The sequence below is a fragment of the Haemaphysalis longicornis genome, unplaced genomic scaffold (genome assembly GCF_048455015.1).
Source record: "Haemaphysalis longicornis isolate Haplotype H1 unplaced genomic scaffold, Haemaphysalis longicornis Haplotype H1 scaffold_4, whole genome shotgun sequence".
NCBI lineage: Eukaryota > Metazoa > Arthropoda > Arachnida > Ixodida > Ixodidae > Haemaphysalis > Haemaphysalis longicornis.
Window position 1 is genome coordinate 220,638,939 of NW_027526361.1, and position 25,103 is coordinate 220,664,041.

The following is a 25,103-nucleotide window of genomic DNA, read 5'->3' on the forward strand; positions in this document are numbered from 1 at the left end:
GAAACATTGTGCGGCTGAGCCCAAGGGCGCAGGTTCGATCCTGGCCGCTGGGGCAGCTTGATGGAGGCGAAAAGCAAAAAAACTCAAAAAAAAACGCCCGCATGCCGAGATTTCAGCGCGCAGTAAAAATAACCGGGATGTCGAAACTATTCCGGAGCCCTCAACTATACGGCGCGCCTCATACATAGCCCAGGTGTAGCATCGACGCGTTGAACACTACGAACATTTTGAAGCGAAGTCTTCTATGCCTCACTAATGGCGTCGTAAAGCAGGAACACGCTCCAGGAAAGCGAACTTTGCACAGTGGGCAACACAAAACGACGATGACGACGACGGTGGTGGTGAAGGTGAGGGTGCTGCTGCGGGTTATGATGATGATGGTGATGATGATGATAAGCGTAAAAAAGTCAAGCGCCTCAAAAAAATGCTTCCAATGGTCGGAACCGAACGCGCGCCCATCGCGTTCTGAAGCCGACGTCTATTCGGTTGCGCCCCTCCGACACGGCCGAAACAGTTCCGATTTCGGACTTTGATTTAGATTCAGGTTGTATGGGAGAAAGCTTCGCGAACCATTTGGTAGCTTTTCGATATATTTATTAAGAGAAATGTTTCGCGCCGTTCCCACAGAGATGGCGGGCATTCTCGTCACGGCGTGTACGGTATTAGGAGGAGGAATAAACTCTATTCGCAGTATGCAATTTAGGGGCCGGAAGCGACCACTGGGCTGATCCAAGCAGCGACTTCGGCATCAAGTACCACCAGGGCGCTTTGGAACCCGGCGTCCGAGCCACCCAACGCCTCCTCCCACTGACCAGCACAGGGGATTAGGGGTAAGAACTTTTGGGGGCACGCCCACAAAGTGTGGAAAATGGTGTCGACGTCTCCGCAAATGAAGCATAGTGTTTATGGGTACTCAGATCAGGGTATTACGATGAAGGTGTGCGCGACACAAAAGTATATTAGTTTGAAGGATCTGCTACCAGCCTTCTTACGTTGCAGAAAGTGATGCGAGGGATGGGCTTATTTCTGGCTGGGCAGGCGATAGTGCGGGGTGATAGCCGTGAATCTACTTTGTCTACCTCTAGTGGAGTGCGTTCCGTAGTAATGGGTAACAGAAGGGCCTGCTCGGGCAGTAACATCTCTAGCTGCTGTGTGGGCTGCCCCATTAATTGCTATGCCGGTGTATGCAGGTGTCCCCACGACCTCCACGCGCACTCCGGGGGGATTCTTCTGAAGAATTTTGAGAGCTTTAGCCAGTGTATGCCCTCGGGCGAAGTTCCGAAAAGCAGTTTCGGAATCGGACAAGCTGACTTTTGGAGTAGGGCTCTGAGAGAGGGCTAGGTCTATCTGCGCCCCTTCCGCTACAGTACGTAAGGAGTGAGGATGGTGAAAGATGGTACTGAGGAGAGAGCGTTGATGACCGCCAGGGCGTACGCTGTGTGGTTTCGGCTGCTAGCGGAGTCCAAACAGTGCGTTGTGAATTTGAGTAGGTATTTTAAGCCAGGTAGAGTGCCCGTGGTTTCCTACGTGCGATGTGGTTCGTGGGGTGCTTGTTGCGGTGTATAGGGCGGGTGAGGATATTGTCTTGGATGAGAGGGGGAACCGGGTGGCCAGAATCGGTGAGCATGTGGAGGTGGATATGCAGTCGGCAAATAATTCAGTCACATTCAGTTCAGAATGCGAGCCGGGAGTATTGATTCATTAGGTGGGTCTAATAATAAGTTCCTCGGCAGTATTGTGGATACCAAGTTGTTGTATTCTGGTAGTGGAAGTTATGTGAATTACCTGCAAGGCGACTTTATAGATCTTACTCAACAAGTGGTTTATTTTGTCAAGTTCTGCACGGGTGATCTCTTGCCGGCGGCGATGCGTCGGAGACGGCCAGTGGTTTGAGTGATTTGGGTATTCAGTTGAATGAGATACTGGAAATCGGCAGGAGTTTGTTGTACTGAGAGCCCTAGTACTTTTATCACGGCCACCGCAAGGATTTGGCTCTAGCCGAGAGTTATAATCATGGTAGGAGGGCAAGGGGGTTTACCTCGAGGCGGAGGGAGAATTAGTAGCTCCGATTTCAAGGTGGAACAAGTGAGCGTTGCTTCGGTAGCGGAAGTGAGGATCATGTTTGCCCCGGTCTGAAGGTTTTTTTTTTTTATCTGGGCATCGCCACCTCCTGAAGAGCAGAGGGAAATGTCGTTCTCGTGCAAACTGTGTCGAAGGTTGGGTATTTGAGAAAGATACTGTGGGGTTTGAGGAGGGCTCTGTTAAAAAGCAAGGGTGACAAGACCGCTCCCTCACGGGTTCCTATCAACTACATTTTTTGGTTTAGAAGCGGCAACTCTTACGTGAAGGTTAGTGGTGCGGTTGGTTAAAAAGGAACGGATGTAATGATAATTACGGTGACCGACTTTCGGTGTTTCAAGGTTTCTCAGGATTATTGCATGGGAGTCTTCGGTCGAAAGCTTTTTGAAAATCAAGAGTTAGTGTGACGGCCGTGTCCACTGCGGCAGCACGGGTAATTATGCCATGAAGGAGTTGTAAGTGTGCGTCTTGGTCACCAAGTCCGGGTCACCAAATTGTAGGCGGCCGATGAGGCGGAGCGGCCGAGCCCACGTTTATTGCGGTTGCGCTGGCTGCGCATTGGTCGGAATCAAGCGAGCAGAACGAGAGTGCCGTTCCCGAGGGGTGCCGGGTGCCGAGTGTCGCGCGTCCCTCCGAGCCAGCTGACCAATATGTTGATGGTCATGGTAGCGCTTACGAAGATGATGATGGTGATGCTACAGACTGATAACCGCGAGCGGAAACCAAGCATGGGGGGATAAGTGTTGGAATCGCCCAGGTATTGGATAACCAAAAAGCGAATAATATCCTCAAGGACTTTGCTTACACAGGAAGTCTGTGACATAGATCGGAGCTGTTTGAGCGCGAGGGGTTTGCCGCGTTTGGGTATGAAGGATATTTTAGCGTATTTTTATTGGAAAGGGAGAGTGTGGGTAATCCAGATGTGATTATAGTATTTGGTGAGGGTGGCTATAGAAGTATAATCGAAGTTTCGTAAAACTTAATTGGTTATGCCGTCCGGCCGGGGAGCTTTGTTAATGATGATTGTTTGGAGCGCCACCCGCATTTCAGCCTGTGTGATAGGCAGGTGACTACGAGAGGCAGCTGTACTTGCGGAAGTTTAGCCCTCTCCTATGGAGGTAGAGAGGCTTGAGGGGCATCCCCGAAATAAGGAGATGACAAACTTTTATAAAGCAGTACACGGGTAAGACATCAGCGATCTAGTCTGAACATTTGAGCCTGTCAAATTCTGAAGAGACGTTGGGTTTTGTTCAATATTGCTACAAAAATTTATGTGCCCCGTAGTTAGAGGTAGGCTTTGAATCTGAGGGTTCGCGTACCAAGTTAAAGGTGCGGCTGCGCACCAGGCAAGCAGCTCAAGTGGTTTATGTAGGGCTGCAGAAAATTCACCGAACGCCGTAAAATCTAACGCCACATAATAGAAGACCTTCCTTCAAACGCAGTTTCAACGAGGTAGGTTTGGTTGGAGGACGTTGTGAGGACATTTCGTTGAATTAAGGCGCGCACAGCGGAGCAGGGCCTTTCCGTGCATGGACAGAAATAACACAGATTGTGTTTTCCTCCAGGCTTCTACCGTCAAGACGATTTCTTGTTATGTTCCAAAATATATTTGTCCAAGTGCGCACAGGAGATCAGACTGCAATACTTTATGTTAGTCCACAGTTCTGTACGTTGGCCTTCCTGGCTTCCTCCTCGCTCCCCCCAATGTAATTATTTCCATGTGGGCTTAGGTTTATACTCCTTGGTATTTAGACATAGGCTTGTTGAGACTTCGTTTAGATTTCTTTCAGTGGTTCATCAATGCGCAGTTCGCGCCAAAAATGTGCGCCTCCTGGTTATATGTCTGGTCCAACGCTTTGTAGAAGCACCGTTTTAGAAACCCGAAAAAGGGCGTAATATAGGGCAAACCTCTGTAAAGATACCTTAAAATGAAGGATCATGCCAAGCAAATTCATTCTGCAGCACATTGTTCATAATTGCCACGGAAATGCGCATTGACGAAGACTAATTGCACTTGAAAAAACGACGTTTGTCTATGCAACTGTAACGTCTCTATAATTACAAAAGGGCTTGAAATTTTCTTGCGGCAATATTTATCGCCCCGGACATTCCACACAGCATTCGATTAAAGAGGCGACACGACATCGACAAAACGGCGTTGTTTCGATGTAATCGACATAATTGCCGTCGGAAGAAACGCTGTTCGATACATTTTCGTGTACCCATCTTCGTGTACCAATTTTCGTGTACTCATTTAGCATAAAGAGACTAGGAGGGTCAGGTTCCCCAATGGTTTTGTGCGCACTTAGAGGTAGAGTTTATAGTTTGAAGTGTTTTCTTTTTACTAGAAATATGCTCTGTAGTGCACTCTAAAAAGTTTTATAAAGTCTCTACTTATTCTGATCGTATCAACCACACCTCAAATGCGTTGATCCGCCCCATAGTCGAGAACTTTACTATTGTCCTGCTGCGCCGCTGTCAAAATCTACAGGATCCCGGACCACTAGGTGCCTGATAACGACCATACTTCAGGGAAAGAACACTACAATATTTACTGCCCCTAAGAGGTGGAAGCAACATGCCGATGTAATCCCTAACCTTCGTCCTGTACTCGGCAGGTACTGGAGGGATGCGAAGCTGGACTAAGGGTGAAGCTATCCTTTGCGTTATAAGAACCCTGCTGACTACGTGCTTGACACGTTTTTCAAGAAGTTATGATTACACTTAAAGCTTTTCTGAAGGCAACACCGTGACCACACGTTATCCCTAAGGACTTATAATTGTCCTAAGATTGCCTTCACGAGGGCGAAAAAATTAGTTTGGTTGCTACTGGGCGAAACGGCTCACGCTAAAAGGAGCATTGCTCCACAGCTAATAGACTCTCGTAACTTTTCCTTCGTTCTCCAAGTGCTGCTAAACTTGTCGTTGTCACCAACACAGAACGCCAGTGCGTAATGTGCTCGTCGAAGCGGATACGCAAAAGCTTTTGCATTGATTTTCTTGATAAATTGGGGTAGCAGTTACCGGACGCGTTTATTGCTTCAATTGGACGAAAGCGGGTCAACAGCTGCGACGCCGCTAAAGTCACGTCATTCAAACGCGCAACCATTTTCAATACCGGGAAAAACAGCAAATTTCTGACCCTGTCTACGCTCTCTGATTGGCATAGGGCCGTAATTTTTGGATGGAGTACTTTATGACTTCCCGTTTTGGGCACTGGATGCTAATGTTGGCTACGTTGTGAAGGTATTTCAGGCTTAGAAAAAAAAGAACACGAGAAAATTTTCGCAGGGCCCCTTTAAAGATCGCGATCACCTTCGGCAACGCATCCTCTCTTAGGCACAGCTCGTAGCCCAACAGCTCTGCCAACCCCAGCGAAGTATAACACAATGGAGGGTTACAGTTGCCCTTTTATACAACATCAACTAAGTTTTGCCCTTCCCACATGCGGGAAAGCAGACCCACATGAATAAAAATCACGTATTAAAATGATCAATCACATCCATACCGATACTATCGAGACTGTTCTTTTTTGTGTTTAGGAAACTATAGCAGGAACCACATTACGAGAAAGGATGGAAGCCCGATTTATTTGTGCAAAAAAAAAGAGAGTAATGAAAATAATCAGTATTTACCTACGTTTTACCCGATTTGGAAGTTGTGCAAACATACTGCAGCCAGTTAAGGACAATCTCACACGCCGCACTTTCCGTGTAAGAGCGGGGACTGCTTTATTTCGTGTACCAATCTATAAAACAGTGTTTCTCAAAGCCATGTCTTGAAATCCAAGGATGTGATGGTTAAAAGGAATTTGGTAAGAATGTTTTATTTCACTTGCACTTTTGCTGCTTTATTCCGCTCACATTTTTACTCACGCGATGTTGGCGATATTCAAATATCTCTAGATTGTTAATTGTTTGTAGGCCAGATAAAGTAAAGAGCTTTGGGTCAACAATCTCGCAAACTGGGCAGATGAAATTGTCTTTGAATAAAATTGGTTTTATGTTTATGGCTGAAATGAGCACATGCGTTTTATTTTCTAGACAGTGGTGCGCTAGACCAGGTCCTTGGGTTTTGAATTGAGGGAAAGCGTATTGCAGCAAAAACGGAACTTAAGTTCTCAAGTGTATTTTACAGAGCCTGACCGTTATTCCACACCTTAAATGAAATGCGTGAGAAGAACGAACATTTTAGGAATCTTAACACATAAGTTTAATGGAACGGACAAGTCTTCTTTGGTTGGTGTAATTTATAATGGCGTCATTAAGTCATGGACTACGATAGCCTTGTGCATCAATTGGCGTCAAGGGCAGCCCTTGCAATTCCAGACACCGTGTGCAGTATAGGACCCCGATGGCGCTTTCGGCACCAGCCCAGTACAAGGATTGCATGTTGGGGCTAGTATGTAACCACTTCAAACCCAGCGGGCTTAGAAATCCCTATTACATGCCGTAAAGACTACTCCTTTTCAAATCAACCTTCAAAGGCCACAATACACACTACCTAAACTCTGGGTCTGTTTCTTAAACATCCATCACTTTCGTTCCTTTACAAGATATCACTAAAAATACTAGCTTCCGAGATCCAAATCCTTAAAAGTCCCTTCCAGGACAGCTTTCACTGGAGATCTTGCAGCCGAAAAACTACAGCCTAACATCTGCAATTTATCTTTCATGCGTTTTAACAAAATCAACACTCCTCAAGCCCTCATGCCTGAACATGTTTTGTACCTTATGAATAAATAAACCGCGGCTGAAGATTTTGACAGTGACGCAACTAAAACGCGTTCCGGTATGCCATGTGCGATCCAGTAAAGAAAATTTTTCTATACAAAGAGGTCTAGAACAAAAACCCCACTATCTTCACTGGCGAAGCAAAAGGTATATTTCTGTCGGGGAAACATGTAAGAGAAGGAAAAATGAGGCACTTAGTAATTTACATAAACTCACTAAGTGAAGCGACTGCGTTGGCATCGTGTAAATTTGCTAAAAACGCACTTCTAAATTATCTTGAAACAACATTCATGTCAGCCGATGCATTAAGGCTGGAAGCTACATTTTGCCGCACCCATGGATGCGGTGGCATTTCAGGTAATGCAGTTGCAAATAAGAATGCAAGCAAGGCTGGCCTTGGAGGCTTAGTGAATATAAAACAAAGTGCCCTTCCAAGGCAGTAGCCGTTTATAGAGCGGCAGCTGTTATGCAAATGGCAACAAGAATAACATAAGCCGACTGATAGTACAATGCACACACTGCAACCACGTCGAGGAAAATACAACACAGAAAAACAAGTCAACTCTATGGACGTAGCTATCTGTAGATCGCGAATCGGGAACACACCTGCAACACCTTGACATCTTCTCACCGGGACACAAACGCTAGCTTGCAGCATATGCGGGGAAGGACTATGTGTTGTCTATGATAACGAATTCGACACAGGGAGAAGGCAAGACTTCATAAAACAGTACGCAAATTACGTTCCGCAACACCCGGCCCACTATTCAGCATACCGTATGATTAACTTCGAGAGCTTTGCAGAACGCGTTTGTCATTCGGATTTTCGCACCGAACCTCTTGTTCCACATAATCTCTGCTTGTCCTCCTGAGTGACGGCAGCTCTGCGTGTTCTTACTAAAAACACGGGAGCATGGTTGTCCTTACCTCGGCATGTACGCTATGCCGAAGTGCGCTAGTTTTGTGTAAAGTATTTATTAAATTCACCAGTCCGCGCTTTCTCAAATAGTGCTTTACTTGCTTTTCCTGGCCCTTTACACCTGTGCATTATAGTACTTTCAAGTACATTCACGGTGCCCTGTCTCCTTGGAAAGTACATTTAGTACCTTCCAAGGAGCCAGGACACCATAAAAAATGTTTAACTGTCACCGAATACCCGTAGAGGAACACAAGTGAATTAAGCAAACATATTTTCTGATGATAGCAAAAACACAGTACTGACGGCAACTCAAAATATAAAACTCATGGCTGCGCGCTGTTTTCAATTGGTTGTTAACTATGCGTCTTGTTCATCCCGGATCAAAACCGAAGCTACAGAGTTTCACCCGGCTGAATTTTCTGTTTCGGTGCGAAAATACGTGGCCTGATTGCCGTGGCACATGCAGTCAGGAGGCTTGCACTGAAGGCGAGGTCTAGTACGAGGTCCTTGCACTTATTCTGAGAGCGATGCTTGGTAATCTTGCCTGGAGTGTGTTTTTTCGTAGGCACGTGTTTGGCCGAGGCTCCTCCATAGTGTTTTCTGACGTCGTCACGCGAGTTACAACTGCCCTTCGTGGTTGGTGCCAGATCCCACATCGTGCGCCAGTTCCCAGATACCAAAAAGACCTCTTCTGCAAACTCTTACCGTACTTCGATGGCGCCGGTAGCCCAGCCCGCCTTTACACATAACTTTTCCGCAGGTTTCACCACGCAACAATAACTTCAATTTACACAGGTTGTACGTGATTTGTTATTTACCTCGTAATATTTAAAAACAGCTACTGTCTTAGACCCACGCCCGAAACGTTTCGCTACTGCGGTCCGAATAGTCACTGAGGCAATATTGAAATGATGACCAATGATTTTTTAGAGATCTTAGTTTCAACCCACAGTGCTTCGTAGGCTTGTTGGGCCAAAATTGCGATTGGCCGCGGATAATACTCTCGGTTCGAGCATTGATCCCCTTATTATGAATTTCTGCAGTTCTTTTTTTTTTAGATTTTACTTTTCTCCGTGATAGTCCCATCACGTTAGGACCTAAAAGTACTGCCGGATTCGAAAGGGAAAGTGGGGGGCAGCTACCTCACACTTACCCTTATAGGACCGCACAGGTCTCGGTAAAGGTTCGTGTTCGCATCTTTCCACACACCCACACTTACAGAAGTGACAAAATGTCCTCTCCTCTTGCTATCTTTACGTGGGACGTACACGGCCGCCTTCTCTTGGATTGACGTTCCCCGGAACGAATAAACAGGAGAAAGACGCACCGCGATCCGCTGGGGTTCTAGAAAGTTTTCCGCGACCGCCGCAGACACCATGTGGCGCTCCTGTTGTGTGGAATTCCATTGGGGTCCGCTAGAGCAGGAAAAGTAGGACGGCGTACCGTGAGAGCAGCATCTCGACAACGCTTCAGGTGATCGCTTGTCGCAAGCCGGGCGAAAAAGTTGCGACTGCAGCTGCATTTTCTAATGCTTCAAAAAGCTGACGGTTTGGTGGAAGACATTTCATTATGAAAAAATGTGCTCATTCATCACTATCTCCTGCCGCAAGCTGTGCATGCCTTATCCTCTTTTCCACTTCATGTCAAGTTCATTCTTTCCAACAACAAACCTGCTCGATATAAAAACGCGAAGACCACAATGCTTTCTTTGTTCTTTTTTCACGCAGCGCCAACCAATGTATTCATTTTGTCTGTACTTTTTTTGCTTCTTCCAAAAAACAGCTGTGCGTCAGTTGGCACCGCTTGTAGCCGCAAGCTAACTGTTTTTTCAATGTATACCGGCGCCTGTCGAGCGTATCTTGCCTAGCGGTTTCCGGCAGCGGTACGTACGAAATCATTGCACGCTTAAATGGCCAAGTTCATCGCCCTACGAGCAGCATGTAAACAGGCGAAGCGATAAGCTTCCTTTTATGTCTGAAAAACGAAACGCGAGCGCTCTTTCGGAGCCGCAATCGCACTGCGCGATGGCCTTCACGAGCATCCAGGCGTGTCCCACCAAGGTCTTGAGCGCGAGGACCTCTAGTGTTTATGCTCGACTGCTGTGCGCGCTCCATGTGAGAGGTATAAGTACTTGAAATCAGATTTCAAGCTGAAGCACAACTCGAAATAACGTTTCGCGGGCTGGACTTTCGACATTTGCATGTGTTGTGCGCGTTGGAACTGAACATGAACGGAACAGGAGCGTTGTCCCAGTCGGAACCACTGGCGCGTTGCGACGGAGTTGCACATCTCTCAGCGTAAGTGACTCCTCCGCTACCTTGAATTATCTTTGTGCTTCTGTCCACTCGATCCTCATTTTTCTTGAAACGACAAAAAAAGGCGGGCGTGAGGAAACCGTCGTTAAGTGTTACGCATTCGATTACACAAGTCCATTGTAATTTTGGAAACAGCTAGACGCTGGATAACTTTCTGCATCCTTCTCAATGAGCGTTAGAAAAAATTAATGGTATAATTCAGCGTAAAACTGAAGAACAAGCTTTTTTTATTTGCAGGGACGCTCTAGCCTTTTATTACTATTTTTTAATACATTTTTCAGTTTCGTGGTAAAGTAACTGCGTTTAATTATTTTTGTAACTTAGTCTACAAAATTGGAGAGTGAATGCACTGCCCTGTAAAGTGCGGCTTGCCCAGAGTGCATGGAAAGGAGAAAAAATTTGTAATATTAAGACAAATCGGTAACCCAGATATGAGTTCCCTACCCGACGACCAGAAAAACTGTATTGGCCTTGCGTACAGGTTCAGCTGCTTCGGTTTTGAGATGTGCGGAGCGAAGAGAAACCATGTGCGTTATGTACAGGCCCCGCGCTGTTGGAAGACAAGGTGCTTTCACTCGATTCGGCTAGGGAACAAGCTCGAGCATGGTGGTTGCGGGAGCGACAGTGTCTTTGGCAGCGGTCGATACAGGCAGCATTCTTCAGTCTATTTGGAATGTTTGGTGTAAAGGTGTCGAGGTTGGGCCTGAAAAAAACGCCCGTTTTATTCTAGCTAGGTACTCGAAGTTTTGGAGGAAATGGAAGACTTCGCGTATTTATACCATGATGATCATGTGTATTAAAACACCTGCAAGGAGCGCATGGTTCATTGCAGAAGTTTGGTGGGCAGACAGCGGAAAGCGGAAATAATGGTGAAAGCAGAAAAACGCCGGCTTCGTCGCCGAAACGTAAGCTATTTGGGCCATATTGTAGCAAACGGGCTGCGACACTTTTTGAAAACAATTGGTGGGTGTTTCAGCCCATCGCATTCCGACTAGAAATAGTCAGATCAGTGCGTTCTGGGGTCTCGTATGTTATTACCATCAATACAGCAAAAACCCGTTAATTCGAACTGCAAGGGGATGCTGCCTTAGTTCCAATTAATGAACGTGCGAACTAACGAAAATGAAGAAAAAAATTCTTTCAATGCTATTTGCCAGCAGCAGACCATATTAGCACTTAAATGCTTGAACAATACCGTGACTGAAGCTTGCCCTTAATCCTTCAAGGCGAAAACTAACTCTTTTCGCTCTAGCAAATGAATATAGCGATAGGCTTCCTTTTCGCGTATACTCCAAAACTGAAGGATATACGGGTGACATTCCATCCGGTCACGCACTCCGAGCGATGACCGATCTGGTACTTTGTTCGTCCTTACCCTCGTAGTCACTGGCAGCGACAGGTTTTACGCTTCCGACCTCGGAAATGATGCCATCAATCAGAACACCCCACACTCTGAACTCATGTACACATCGACGTAGTCAGCAAAGCAGAAGCTACTCCCACAGCGTCCGCAAGCTGCCGGCGTTGTGGCGCGTAGTACTAATTGACGGCGCGCTCGGTATAACTTATTAACGATATTTAAAGAATACAATCTTTCTAAGGCTACTCAAACGCAGAAATGTCGGTCTGTCTGTCTTTCTGTCTGTGACTCGATTCAGCCACCCGGCCAAAGTGAAACGGAAACTGAGCAATAGTCTTGTATACTCACTGCCAAATCTGAACGTCCAAGTCCGGTGTTAATGTTCATACTTGTCAACATTGTACAACAAGACAAGACACTACGCAAATATTAGGCAGAAAAATCGATACATGAGTGTTATTTGCCATGTTCATTTATTTTATTGAACAATTTACGACTGCTTCGTTTTTGCGATAGCAAATAAAATAATATATCAACTGCAGAAAACCATCGCTTGCTGTTGCCCGCGCTACCTGCCGGAATTTTAAAAAATCAAATGACAACAGCAACGAAAGGTTCCACTAGATAGCTACGCTTGGAACGCTCGTGGAGTAGGGCAACATGGTTCTATAAACGTTATAGTAGGATGTCTCGATTCACGCGTGTCTCTGCCTTACGGCAGCGCTGGCATCGAGGCACCCGACTTGTAGCAGCGGAACGGAGTAAATTTGAATTGACTTGAGCAAACCTCTAATCTTATCTTGGAAGGAACGAGATGGTAGAGGAACAGAATGACATGTGAGCAGGAAAGAGAAAGGGGGCATTTACTTGCCAGGGGCGCCAGTCGACTATTGTCTTCCATCGACATTTGCCACGAAAGGGGCAGATTAGCGGCCAATTATTTTATACACAGACTTCTATGAAGGCTTGGCGGTACCAGGTCGTACAGTTATAATTATACATAAATTTTAATTATGAAACTTGCATTCGCGAGATTTGAGTGTATATACGCCAGTACTCCTAACCCATCCGCCTTTTCACTGGCACACTCTCCAATACGGAGCGCTGAGCGTGCGTGGCTGAACAAAGACGTGAGAAGTTTCTCCGAGTCCGCGAAAAGGGCGTTTACGAGTGAGCCAGTTGTGGCGTCTCAAATAATGATAAGGAGTTGCTGAACCCGTGTGACGTGAGCTACAGGGAAATGAGCGCTGCGCGTTGCCAAAGCGACGAACAAGGAAGCAAGCATTCTATTCTGTACGCAAGCAGTGAACTCAAGGCCGAAGAAGAAACTTGGAGTGACTGTGAGACATAATGCGCGTGTTCGGTGTAAGCCCTTCATAAGCCTGGCTGCTATCCGTGCGGCTCAAGTTTAGTATTGTCGCAGACCATCTACCCTACTACATGGTTGACAAACAAGCCGAGGAAAAACGGGCGTCCCCTTCGTCGGAGCCTTGCTTTGCAAGAATTCCCTTTCGAACTGCGGTAAAAAAAAAGGCAAAACGATTTCACACGAAGGCTTAGAGGGACGATGAAGTGATTTTGTAAAACTTCTGTTTTACATAAGGACACATTTAATCGTTTATCCGTTCGATAGGGTGCTATTTAATTTGTAAAGCATGAAAAAATGAAGAAAAAGACACTTGAAAATTAGCGGCGGCCGCAACAACAGCAGTGATGAGTAGACGTCTCGAGATGTGATTAGACGATCTCGTTGACTGGTTGCTCAAAGTAGTTTCGGTTTCGGTTCTGTGCAACAAAATGCTCGGCATCTGACGTTGTTGTTGTTTAGGCATTCTTCATATCCCAGGAATCGCCATACCGCGCTTCTTCTATGTTGTTGTCTTTGTACTTCGTCAGATAAGCCTGCTAGCACGCTTAAAATCGTAATGTTCACCAGCCGAGGGGTACGCAGTGGATGAACACCCTCCGCGTCAGCGTAGACGCGCAACTGCGAGGCGCTTCGGGTATTGGCTTGTATGGTAAGACCTAATATCTTTAGTGACTGGTGAGGTTTTATTGAATGGCCGTCAAGAGATATTATGTGGGCTGGGCGTGATGTCGGGGAGGAGGGGGGGGGGGGGGTGTTTCCGGATGATGACAAGTTATGATTTCTGCGGTGAACAATGCAAGCCACAAACCTGGGCGTAATTATTGACTGCTTCGGCTGTGAGCTACAGTGTGTCTTGCAGGCCTCCGAGAGAGTCTGCGTCAGTCCAGAGTGCATGGTAAAGATTCGATACAGTGCAGATTCATACCATGCATGGTAAAGATTCGATATCTGCTCTAGCTGCCGTGGTAGACCCAGAAAAGCGATATTGAAGAGGACCGGAGACAGTAGCGAGCCTTGCGATGTACCGTGACTGCCGAGCGAGATTGGTTTGGATTTTATATCTCAAACTTTGAGAACAGCCTGGCGCGTGTGAGAAAGTACGAAATGTAGAAATAAATGCTGTTGCCATACGCAGCATTATTAAGGTGGGAAGAATCGCTGCGTGCACCACGCTCTCGAAGGCCCTTTTAGGTCGAGGGCCAAAATGGCTCAAGGAGAGTGGCAAGAGGCAGGCGCAATTATCTCTTTTTTAGTCGCAACGTAATATCCTGGGTGCTTAAATGTTGTTAAGAGCCGAACATTCTTTTGAGTATTTGGTTGGTTTCTTCAAGATATGGCTGCAGCCTTTTCAGTATAATGCGTTCCAGTAGCTTCCCTACGCAAGAGGTAAGGAAAGTAGGCCGGAAAGTGTCCATGTGGGGGGATTTGCCCGCTTTAGGGATGTAGCGGACTTCGACGGTTTTCCATTGAATAGGTAGGTGACCAGATGTCCAAAATTCATTGAGGTTTTCAAGCAGCATGGCAAGGTCATCGCGACCTAAATTGTCCAGGAGCTTATACGTTACTCGGTCAGGGCCAGGGGCAATCCTTTTCTTACATTCAACCTGGGCTGCTTCCAGTTCAAACAGTTTGATATCTCTGTCCAGGTCTACGTTGGGGGTATCAGAGTAAGGTAGAGGAGGGTATAGGATCTCTTTCCGGTGGTATTTATCCGTTATGTCTTGAATAAGCTGTTCTAGCATGCCTGAGTAAGCGTGAAGGGTGCAGGCCATATTTCGATTTGATTCTCCCTTGCTTTTGAGGGTGTCGATGAGATGCCGAAGTATGTTCCAAGTTTTGCGGAAGGTAAGAGCGCCCTGGAGGCTGTCGCAGAGCTGCAGCCAATTTTCATTGTTTAACGACGGTGCATATTCTCCCGCCTGTTGAGTGAGCAGAGAAATCTGCCAGCGGAGCTTCCGATTGTGGCGCTGGCGTTTCCATCTACATACAGGTAAAGACATGGCGTGCTTCGCAAAAATGCGGAAACCTTGCGTCCACACAAAGGGTATGGTAAGTCATGGTTAGAACTCGTGTATGAGCTTAAACTCTCTGAAGAAGATCGCCTATCCAGGCAGTGTAGGACTGATCGGGTTTGGCGAGTAGCTGCACGGCGCCTTCCGGAAATTATCGCAGTTCGTAACCCGAGATTTTCCTAATCGTGCCGTGTAGTCCCGGATGTGCAAGAGGAGGTGAATGATGTCGTGGCCTGAGCCTAAGTTAGTGTGGTTGAATGACCGTGTGACATCGGGCTGGCCCGCCAACAAAGGCAAGTGTGGGGTGGTGTCCCTGCAAGTACTGGTGCCAGTTCGAGTCTGAGTGTTTGTGTCGTCCAGGAAAGTAAGATTAAGTTGCTCAATTGTCGAGGCAACTTGCCGACCTTTTTTCGCGCTGTACTTGTAGCCCCAAAGTTTATGGTGGGCATCGATGTCTCCTAGGATAAGTACCGGGCGGGAGCCAGCTAGCGCGATGCATCCTCTGTCGTAGGTTGACCGCCACGTTTTTTTGGTGGAGGACCGCCTGGAGATGCTGAGGGGTCAATGATGATAAAAGTTGTAATAGTGTGTGTTCACGCCCTTTTTGTGGAGTGGTATCCTGTACAGAGGCAATTGAGGTTCGGATAAGCGTGGCTGTGGCTCATTCAGACGGGTCTTCATAGGTGATATAAACCGGAAGCTTGGTGAGGCCGTTCGTTTCTTGGGCAGCGATGATACCAGGTGTGGAATCGAGAGCGTTTGTATATTGTTCTAAACAGGCTGATTTGTTCTTGAAGCCTCGACAGTTTTACTGCAGGAGTGCAGTGGCGGGCTTGTTAAGCTGTGTTGGGGTCATCGAGGGATGAGTCAGAGGGTTTGGCTTCTAAAAATCCGGGCATAAAGGGCGGGTCGTCGGTGGAAGCGAAAGCCCGTGCTTTCAGGCCTATCTTGACGGATGGGGCTGGCATCAGGTCGGGTCTCTAGATGGCCGGACAAGGCACCAGGTAGGGCCTCTAAATGGCTAGACAGGGCAGGGAGATACATTACCTCTTGGCAGAAGTCTTGCCTGAAGTTTTAAATTTCCGGATTTAAGGTACCAAGTTGGGCATCAAGCTTGGTTAGCATATACTGAACCACGAGGGCTCGTCGTATTGGACTTCAGCCTCTGCATCTTACCGGTACTCACCTACGGGGGAGAAACTTGGAGGCTCACTAAAAGGGTTTAACTTAAATTGAGGACTACTCAGCGAGAAATGAAACGGAAGATGATAGGTGTAACGTTAAGGGAAAAAAATAGAGCGGAGTGGGTCAGGGAACAAACGCGTGTTAAGGACATGTTCGTAGAAATTAATAAGAAAGGGATATGTAACGCGAAAGCAAGATAACGGTTGGTCATTAAGGGTAACAGAGTGGATCCCTGGCGACAGCAAGCGCGGCAGGGGGCGGCAGAAAGTTACGTGGTCAGGTGAAATCAAGAAGTTTTGAGGAAACATTGGTCGCAGTTAGCACAGGAGCGGTATAATTGGAAATCTATGGGACAGGCCTTTGCCCTGCAGTGAGTGTTGACAGGCTGCTGCTGCTTCTGCTGCTGCTGCTAATGATGATGATGACGATGATGATGTTCTAGCGCGAGGCGTTGGAAAACGAGTGTCCAGGTGTCTTGGTACCATCAGTACATGAGACGCCCGCCACCAGGCCACCTTAGGTGTTTCGCCCCTAAAGGTTGAACGACACCAAAGCCAATTTTAAAGGTTCTGAGTGCCTGATCATTCGTGACTCATCAAACCCCAGCGACGCGTTGGTTTCGTCACACGTTATCGAAGGGCTTCGTCGTGTTTCTGCTTGAAAAGGTTTGCTTAGCGATACGATTCCACCTTATGCTTCCTCTCACTTACGCGTGCACCGCTGCTTGTTACAACGTTATGCATTGGGAGCGATATGGCGAGAAGAACTGCGAACGCTGGAAAAAAACATTTAATTGGGAAGACTTTAATTGGACCCATAATTTGTGGGCAGAGAAGGGGAGTACATCGTGAGAGGTTGCGAGGGAGAGGAAATGCTGTTAGCAAGCAGAGGCAGCAGAAGGATACCGTCTCTCTACGACATTTGCAGCCTAGGAAGCCGAGAGGCGGTCAATTGTTTTCGTGTTTGTATTGAGGATAGATTGTTTACGGCCCAGAGGCGCACTACACCACATTAATTCAATGCCCTCCTTTCTCAGGCCACCATCCCCCCTTAGCCTAAAAAAGATTTATGCCTCTGTTTTGGCACACAAGTGAGCACGGCTGCTGCAGTGAGCAGTGACTGCAACGGGATAGCTTTGTTTTTTTTTCAGTAGGGGAAGCAGCAGGTGCAGCAGGTCATTAGCACAAGTAGCAGTGGCTGGAGGCCTTTATTTGCGCACGTCGTACTCGATGTGTTCTCGTCAGGTGCTTTGTTTTCTTGCCAAGTTGCGACGGGTGACTCTATTTGCTCGATTATAATCTTCGTGCTTCTCCGTTGCAAAAATCTTCGTTGCGAAAACAGCTTTGGAAATCAATGAGTTCGATGGAGGTCGTAGTGTTCGTCGCTAAATCTCCTCTTCGGATTACCTGCTGGCGTCTAAGTTAGCCCCACCGTCGGTGTTTTTCCCGGTGAGTATTACGTGCCCCATACTCCCGTTTCTCTAAAACTTCATAAATACGTTTAATCACGACCCCCGCTGTTAGACCTCCATTAGAATATCTGTCTCTCATCCCAAGAGCGCCAGCTGATTCGTGTTCATGCCCGGCGCTTTTCAATAGCGCTTCGATGTGAGACTGTCGACGAGCTGGGGTTTTAAAGAGTACACTTGTTGCAAACGTCAGGTACAAAGTTCCCGATACGCTTTATCTCCGCGTTTTCGTGAGGTGGGCGTAAATCGATAAGCGGAATGAACACAATTGCAAATTTTAGTATTTACTTCTCTTCGTTTGTTCTTTTCGATTCTTTTCGTAGATAGAAGGTAATCTTTTGGCTCTCAACTGAAAATTCCCTTTGCGTGTGAATGTTTTCCCGTAAACGCGTTGTGCTAAAAGGTTAACCGTCAACTTAGGCCAGCCATTGGTATACTCTCTTGTTAAAATTTTACCTTTATTATTTACTGCAAGAATAGAATTTGAGCTTTTTAAAACGATCTAAGCTAGCACTGTGGATGTACATTCGCCATTTTCACTGGGGCTCCACGAAACACAACCTTATTATTTAAAATAAGCTTGCTTCCTCAAGCGGTCCGCATGTACACGCATGATTTTTGTCGTCTCTTTTGCCTCCATAGCCCGTGGGACGATACCGTCTCCAATACGTTCAATATTATCGCTGAAACAAAAAAATCAAACTTTCGAGCGAAAACAAACGTAAATAGTGTTTGTTATTTTCTGATCAAATGACGGTTCAAGGAAGGTGATCACCACTTTGTAGTGGAGTTTGAAGAATTCTACTGAAATTCAGTAAACGCAGGGGTGTTCGCCATGCTTCAAAATAACGTCATTCCTTTTTTTCCTTTTGAAAAGAGCCGCCACAAGCAAACTTTACCAATACACATAATGGCAAAAAAAAGGATATAGTGATTTATCATTGCAGTACGTTGTCCTTCCCTCTGTTTTGGCTATCGTAATATCAGATGCTCTGCCTTCCATTCAATGGAAGGTGAACTTAAAGACGACGCGCCGTTGTACTTAGCACTTTGAACCAAGCGTCCAAGAATTATTCAAACATTTGGAAATATTTCTGTTTTATTTCTGAAAAATCTATGAGTTCCGGCGAAATTCGTATGAACTTCTATTGGCTTTTGCATGCTTATTTCGTTTCTATGCCAGAGTTGCAGCTGTACGTTTTGCAAGTCACTGCCGATAGGACGGGGGGTTGAACGAGGCAGCAAAGGTTTGATGCGAGGCTTTGGACCTGTGAACTTCCGCTACCACTAATCTCAAAGTCGAATTGAGTAGAAGCATAACGAAGTCACCTCCAGTAGCATGTAGTTCTCTCCTGTTCTTAAGCACAGTAATCCAGAACCCTCCCTTCTGTGGGAACAATGTGATGACTCGTGTTCCAGAGTCACTTAGACAAGGGAATTGAGGGGAAAGGGCTCAGTACGTGTCTTTTTGTCTCCGTGTCGACATCGACACTGACATCGCGACATCTTCGAGACTCTCTACGGGACGCATACACTATGGCAGTAGTTGACCGACCAAATGCCCCGCCTGTCACCTCCATCTTCGTCCGTACCACCTGGCCTGCGACGGAGGAAGAGACGGCGATGGCACTAGCCTTTAAACAATGACCGGCCGCCGCCATCGTAATCTCTGATTCGAAGACGGCCATTCAAAACTTTTCCCGGGGACTCACCACACGCCCTCCAAATTCTTTCCAAAAATACAGCGATCAAATTGGTCTGTACCCCAGCCACACCAGTGTGGCGGGTAACGAGGCGGCCCACGCTACTGCTCTAGAACTCACTATCCGAGTGCGCCCCACCCTTGTCGCTTTGCACGGTGCCGGATCGGCTGGAGACAGCCTCATCAGCTACCGCGACATCGTCCCACATTACTGCCTCGCCCGCCGCGCGTTCGCCCTGCTCATGCCAGCCTTAATGATGCCCAGGAACGCACAAGGCGGCATTTACAGGCCAACACTCTCTCTTGCTGTGCCGTACTCGCCCATATCCATCCCGCACTATTTTCCTTTCCCAACTGCCCTTCGTGCGGTGCTCTAGCCGCCGTGTCCCACTCCGTGTGGGCGTGTCCTAATGATCCTTTCTTCTCAATAAGGTGTCACGAGAGGAACGAGAGGGCGCTGGGTAGCTCTAATTTAGGGATCTAAATCTCCTTCGTGAATAGTGCCACAGCTGTCGCCACCAGGGCCATGCCGGAGGCCCCTAGGCCTCTTAACCCTTTGATGCCCAGTCTTGCTCAGGAGCAACAACTCAAACAATATATCTTTTCGCTCAAACTTTGTGTTTTTTTTCGACATTTAACACCATCTGTTGACAGTCAGAGGTTCCCGGACCTTCAAAACCTGAAAAAAGGGGAGCACGTACTTCCCTGTGCTAAAAAGCTCTTGTTTATGCGTGTAAACTCGCACCGAGTCCGGGGGCTCAATGGGCTAGTGAGTGGCAAGCGAAACTGTGCAATTTCGTTGTTATTACAAATTATAGCAATAAAAAGTTTAGGTTATTGTCTTCACTTGAACCAGAAATCCTGCAGATGAAGGTAGCTTTCTTGTTCAACTGATGTATGGGCAGCAAGTGCCCGGTGTTTCCCAGTGTCCAGTGGGTCACAGTGTCCGTCATAATGAACCAATTTTTTTTTCTGACTGACTCTCACAATTGTGATGTCGAAAGTACCTATAGATCATAAAAAGGTTTTCACAATCTTAAGCAAAAGAAATGAAGTTTTGGGTATCAAACGGTTAACTGCATTTTGCAATAGTTTTTTTTCTCTCTCTTTTCCGCGTACGCGCAAGAACAAGACAAATGTGAGCGCCACAAGCACAGAAAACAGTTTGACAACCATACGACTAGCAACTACCCGTAAAACAGAGGCCAAGTAGAATATTTCAAATAACACTGAAACGAAATCCGACGTCAACAGAAACCAAAAAACGAAACAGAATTCAGAACAGTTGAGACAGGAAAGTGAGCGGCACCAAAATTACTGAAAATAAGGGCAAAGTGCCACTCACATTTGCCCAGCCAGCATATAAAACTCGGATGAATTACGTATCACATGTTGTGTGCACTTTGGTAGCTTCCACAGTTTCTGCGACGCCATACCTCTACACCAATTCAGTTCTGTTCAAGCAAAACACCCACTCGTACCCTGCCTTGTTCATCCCACTAACTGCGGTTCCCACAGCAAGGGACAACGCGAAGAATCAAGGGTGCTCTCAAACCCTTTCAACGCGCTTAACGACCCGCTTCCGTGGCCCAGGAGATATCGTGCTCGCCTGACGGACGATCAAAACGTCTCTGGTTGGAAACCGGCCAGAAATAGGAAAGAATGTATTGCACTCTGATGACCACCTATAACAACAACCGCTTACGCAATGCGTAGTGTCGGCGGTTGTACTCTTGAGCAGTAACCTAAAACCAAAACCGTGAAACCGTGAAAAACAGGCCAGGAATGGTTGTCAACTGCGGGTACCTAGGCACTGTCGGAAGATACAGTTTAGCTGCTGTTCGTCACGCTGTAGCTCAACTTAACCCACGTGCCATATCTTCTGCATTAGGTTGGGCAATTTCTCCGTGGTATGCAAGTTCGGCTGGAACGATTCGCACAACCCACAATTTCAGCCTTCTCTACGCGCGAATATGTCCGCCTGCCCAGTGAGCTAGCTCATAGTTTCTTTCGAATTAGTCTACTGCCGTATTCAGTCTTCGCGTACACGCCGATTGCGGGACGATGCTTGGTGCACATTGCGTTTAGCTCCTACCGTTATAAAACGACGTGACGCACGTTAGGCGTCCCCTCTCTGCCACATGGGTCTTACTTCACTGGCGGTGGTGATTGCGGGCTGTTGGTACTGCTGTGTTTCTGTCGCCACTTCTCCAAAGCGATTCTGTCATATGTACTGGCGTGCTCAAATCTGGCCTTATTAACCACAAAATTGGCTCAAATGGGACCATGCAGCCTTTTGCCTTTACATCTCTTACGTGCTAGCATGACTTGCCCCGCGTATTTGGCTACCTTAATGAACGCTTCAGTTTTGTCAACCCATTACACTCTCTATTCAGAAACACTGTAAACGCTCCATCAGAAGCTTTTTAAATGAGTCCTGTTGAAAGCGTGGACTCGTGTCATCAAGTGCTCATAGGACCACAGGATGGTACGTCTGAGCAACTCACAACGCTTTTGTAATTGCTGCATATTACGTGATGGCGTAGCCGGATATGGTGGTTTATGTATTTTGCAGTGTTATTAAAACAGGTGTCTAAGCAACCACAGCTGTAACAACGCCGATCAAGCACCCGCGACAGTAGTACTGGCATGTTTCCCTTCCTTTTATTTTTTTCGGTGTCAAGAGAATAATTTTGTATGCCCATGGAGTTCACGATCCCTGGGGAACGCTAGCGGTGAAAGCTGACACCGGTGCTTAGAGTCCTAAATTGTCGTGTCTGGAAAAGGGGGAACTGAAGGGCTTGTTGGCACATCATAACGTTTGAAAACAGCGCGGAAGACGGGACGGAGCAAGTAGTAGACGACACAAGCGCTGACACAAGTCAGCGCTTGTGTCGTCTATTACTTGCTCCGTCCCGTCTTCCGCGCTGTTTTCAAGCGTTATGGTGTCTGGACTCCTTGCAAGTGGGTCGAACAACCAGCCAAACACGCGCGTATGGGGATCCTACATAGATGTCTTCGCTGCTGATGGATGATCAACTACGCCCTGATTACAATCACCTTGCGTAACCCATTTGCCATACCAACCATATCCCTCTCGTTCGCTCCTACACCTTCATACCTTATTAACTTGCAAAACAGCACAATGAAGAGAAGCCTTTTTCTGGTAGAGGAAAAAAACGAGGACACCTACGTGTCAATATTTCGGCGCCCTGTAAATATCTTCAAGCGGCCTAAATAAGCCTATTGATCCATATCCCTACACTGCTGCGAATCTCACAGACCACGCGTAGCTTCAGCGCGTTGAACCTCCTTGTGCGCCCAACCCCCTTCGCCCCCCACAAAACGAGTTTGACCGCAGTACACGACTCAAGCAAGCCGTTTTACAAGCCAATCAACCACTCCATAAACTTGAACATGGACCGATCTCGCGCAGGTCTCGCACCTCAACATGGGACACCGCACTTTTGCGTATGTCAAAGACTTCCTCGCTAACCGCACGACACAAATCGTGGCCGGCGACATCGAGCTCCCAGAGAAGACCCTGGGTAGCACCGGCACACCCCAAGGATCAGTGATATACCCCCTATTGTTTAACCTAGTCATGATAGGAGTTTCCCGCAGACTGGGCAGCCTCCCAGACGTCAAACACACCATTTACGCGGATGATATCACCATATGGAAGGCCGGTGGCAGCGATGGACAAATCGAAACCGCCCTGCAGCAAGCTATTGACACCGTGGAAGAGCAACTCTAAGGTACGGGACTCCGGTGCTCCCCGGCAAAGTCCGAACTGCTCATCCTCCCACCCCCTGGCACGCGCAACAATCGTGAAGCACCCCCTAACATCAAGCTGAAGACGAAGGACGGCACCCCCATCCCGCAAGTCAAGCCCATACGGGTACTCGGCATGTTCATTGACGCACTCCGCCACAACGGACACACGTTACAGCTCCTAAACGCCAAAATCACCACGGCCATGCAACTCATCCGCAAGGTAGCCACACGATATGCCGGCATGAGAGAGACCAGCCTCCTCCGGCTAGTTCAGTCTTTCGCCGTTAGTCACGTCGCATACGTAGCGGCATACCACAATTGGAAGCCGGCGGAGCGTCAGAAAATAGACGCCCTAATAAGGAAAGTATACAAGGCAGCGCTCGGTCTCTACACGTATACCAACACGGAGGAACTCCTCGACCTAGGCGTTCACAACACGCTGGCCGAGATCGCCGAAGCCCGGCGAACCACACAGTTCGTAAGACTCACCCAGACAAAGACAGGCCGCGCAATCCTGGCCCGCATCGGTTACAACCCCCCCGGTCAAATCGGCCCTACACCCACCGGCCCACTGCCACTAATCTTCAGCCGACGGCTCAGGATCCCCCCGCTGCCCGAACACATGCACCCCGACGCCGACCCCGAACGTCGCCTAGCCCGCGCGAAGGCCCTAACCAAGATGTACGCACAAGACACAAGCGCTTACTACGTCGACGACGCACCATACCCCGTCAGACCCGATGCTTACGCGGTCGCCGTCATATAAGCTGCCACGGGAGCCCAAGACAGCCGCAAGCATACGTACAACACACACGACTCTGGCCGAGGAGTTCGCTATCGCTCTGGCCCTCACCCAACTTCCGTGCACCACGATCATCAGCGACTCTCGCTTAGCGATCCTCCGTTTCGCCACCAACCAGTTATCCCCCGCCACCCTACGGATCTGCACCCCCTCCCGGGCACCCGCAAAGCTCGCCCGACTCACATGGTTCCCGGCCCACACCTACCTACCGAACGGCGGAACTGTTAACAGGAATGCGGAGGCGGACGCTACGGCACGCGCGCTTACCAGTCGACCCCGCACGTTCCGTCCAACAGCTTCCCCCCAAACGCACGCCACTCCTCACATACGTGAGATTCTAGCCTGGTACCGCGACACCAGACGAAAGTACCCACTGCCGCACCCCGACCTCCCACGAGCGGAGTCGACGATGCTCCGTCAACTCCAAACGGAAGCGATATGGACCCCCGCATTCGCCAAGCACATCTGCCCCACGGTTTACCCGACCGACCACTGTAAACACTGCAACGCCGCCAGGGCTACAACACCACATCTTTTATGGGACTGCAGGCCCCCAGAAGACACCCAAGACCCAATGCCACCAAGCATGGCACTCGCCATAAGAAGCGACGACATCGGCCATCAACGCGCCACGGTCCGGCAGGTGATGGACATCCTCGCGCGGCAACGGCCGAAAACGCCGTCTCCACCGAGACGCGCAGTGAGTAGGTGGCCGTAGCGGGGAGGTCCACCACACACCTCGCCACCCCATCCCCTCTTTCCCCTCCCCACTACTGCTGGACATTATAATAAATGTTTTATCTCTCTCTCTCATGCAATTCTCCTTCAATGGCGTGTAAAAGTTTCTTGCCTCTGATATTTTAATTCTCACCGATTGTGAATTGAGTACTCATGTACAGGCTAAGTCACGCTAAAGAGTCAGATCAAGTTAACCACCATCACCATATTATTACCCGCTATAAATAGATACCGGTCTGTGTTCCACCAATTATTTTCGACGGCAGAAGACCAAAGCTTAAGTGCTTTCGGCGTCCCATGCCGTTTCCAACCAGATCAACTGGGACGTCACAGCCGATCTAAATGGCGTAAGGCAATCGGCGAAACTTACAAAAGCGTTCGCCTCAATACAGCACTACGATAAACAGATAACTTACTCGTTATCTGGGAAAAGTTTTTGTTCATGTGTTTTCCTAAAGAATTTGTCTGCAGCTTTCAAACGACACCAAAAGGTCACGCTGTTGCCCTCAATGGTTGCGGACGTATTAGTTGCCGTTCCTGTTGTGGACTTTCCTTGATGTTCAAGTGTAGTAACAAATGTGTAATAGACTAATTTTGAGCTGCGGTTACGTATTACTGCCTGCAGCAGATGCTTGAGACTATTG

At 47.8% G+C, this 25,103-nt stretch overlaps 1 protein-coding gene across 2 annotated transcripts in view; it reads left to right on the forward strand.

The window, feature by feature from the left end:
- The window catches only part of LOC144179641 (ATP-binding cassette subfamily G member 4-like), a 117,077-nt gene that overhangs the window by 36,236 nt on the left and 55,738 nt on the right, over positions 1-25,103 (forward strand). Inside the window, exon 1 of one of the 2 annotated variants that reach the window (XM_077708066.1) lies at positions 9,736-10,028. The exons of the other annotated variant lie outside the window; for it this stretch is intronic. Within the exon in view, the coding sequence (XP_077564192.1) occupies positions 9,958-10,028 (71 nt within the window). The 5' untranslated portion in view covers positions 9,736-9,957. Of the gene's footprint in view, positions 1-9,735; positions 10,029-25,103 lie in introns of those variants that run through there. 2 annotated transcript variants of the gene reach the window in all.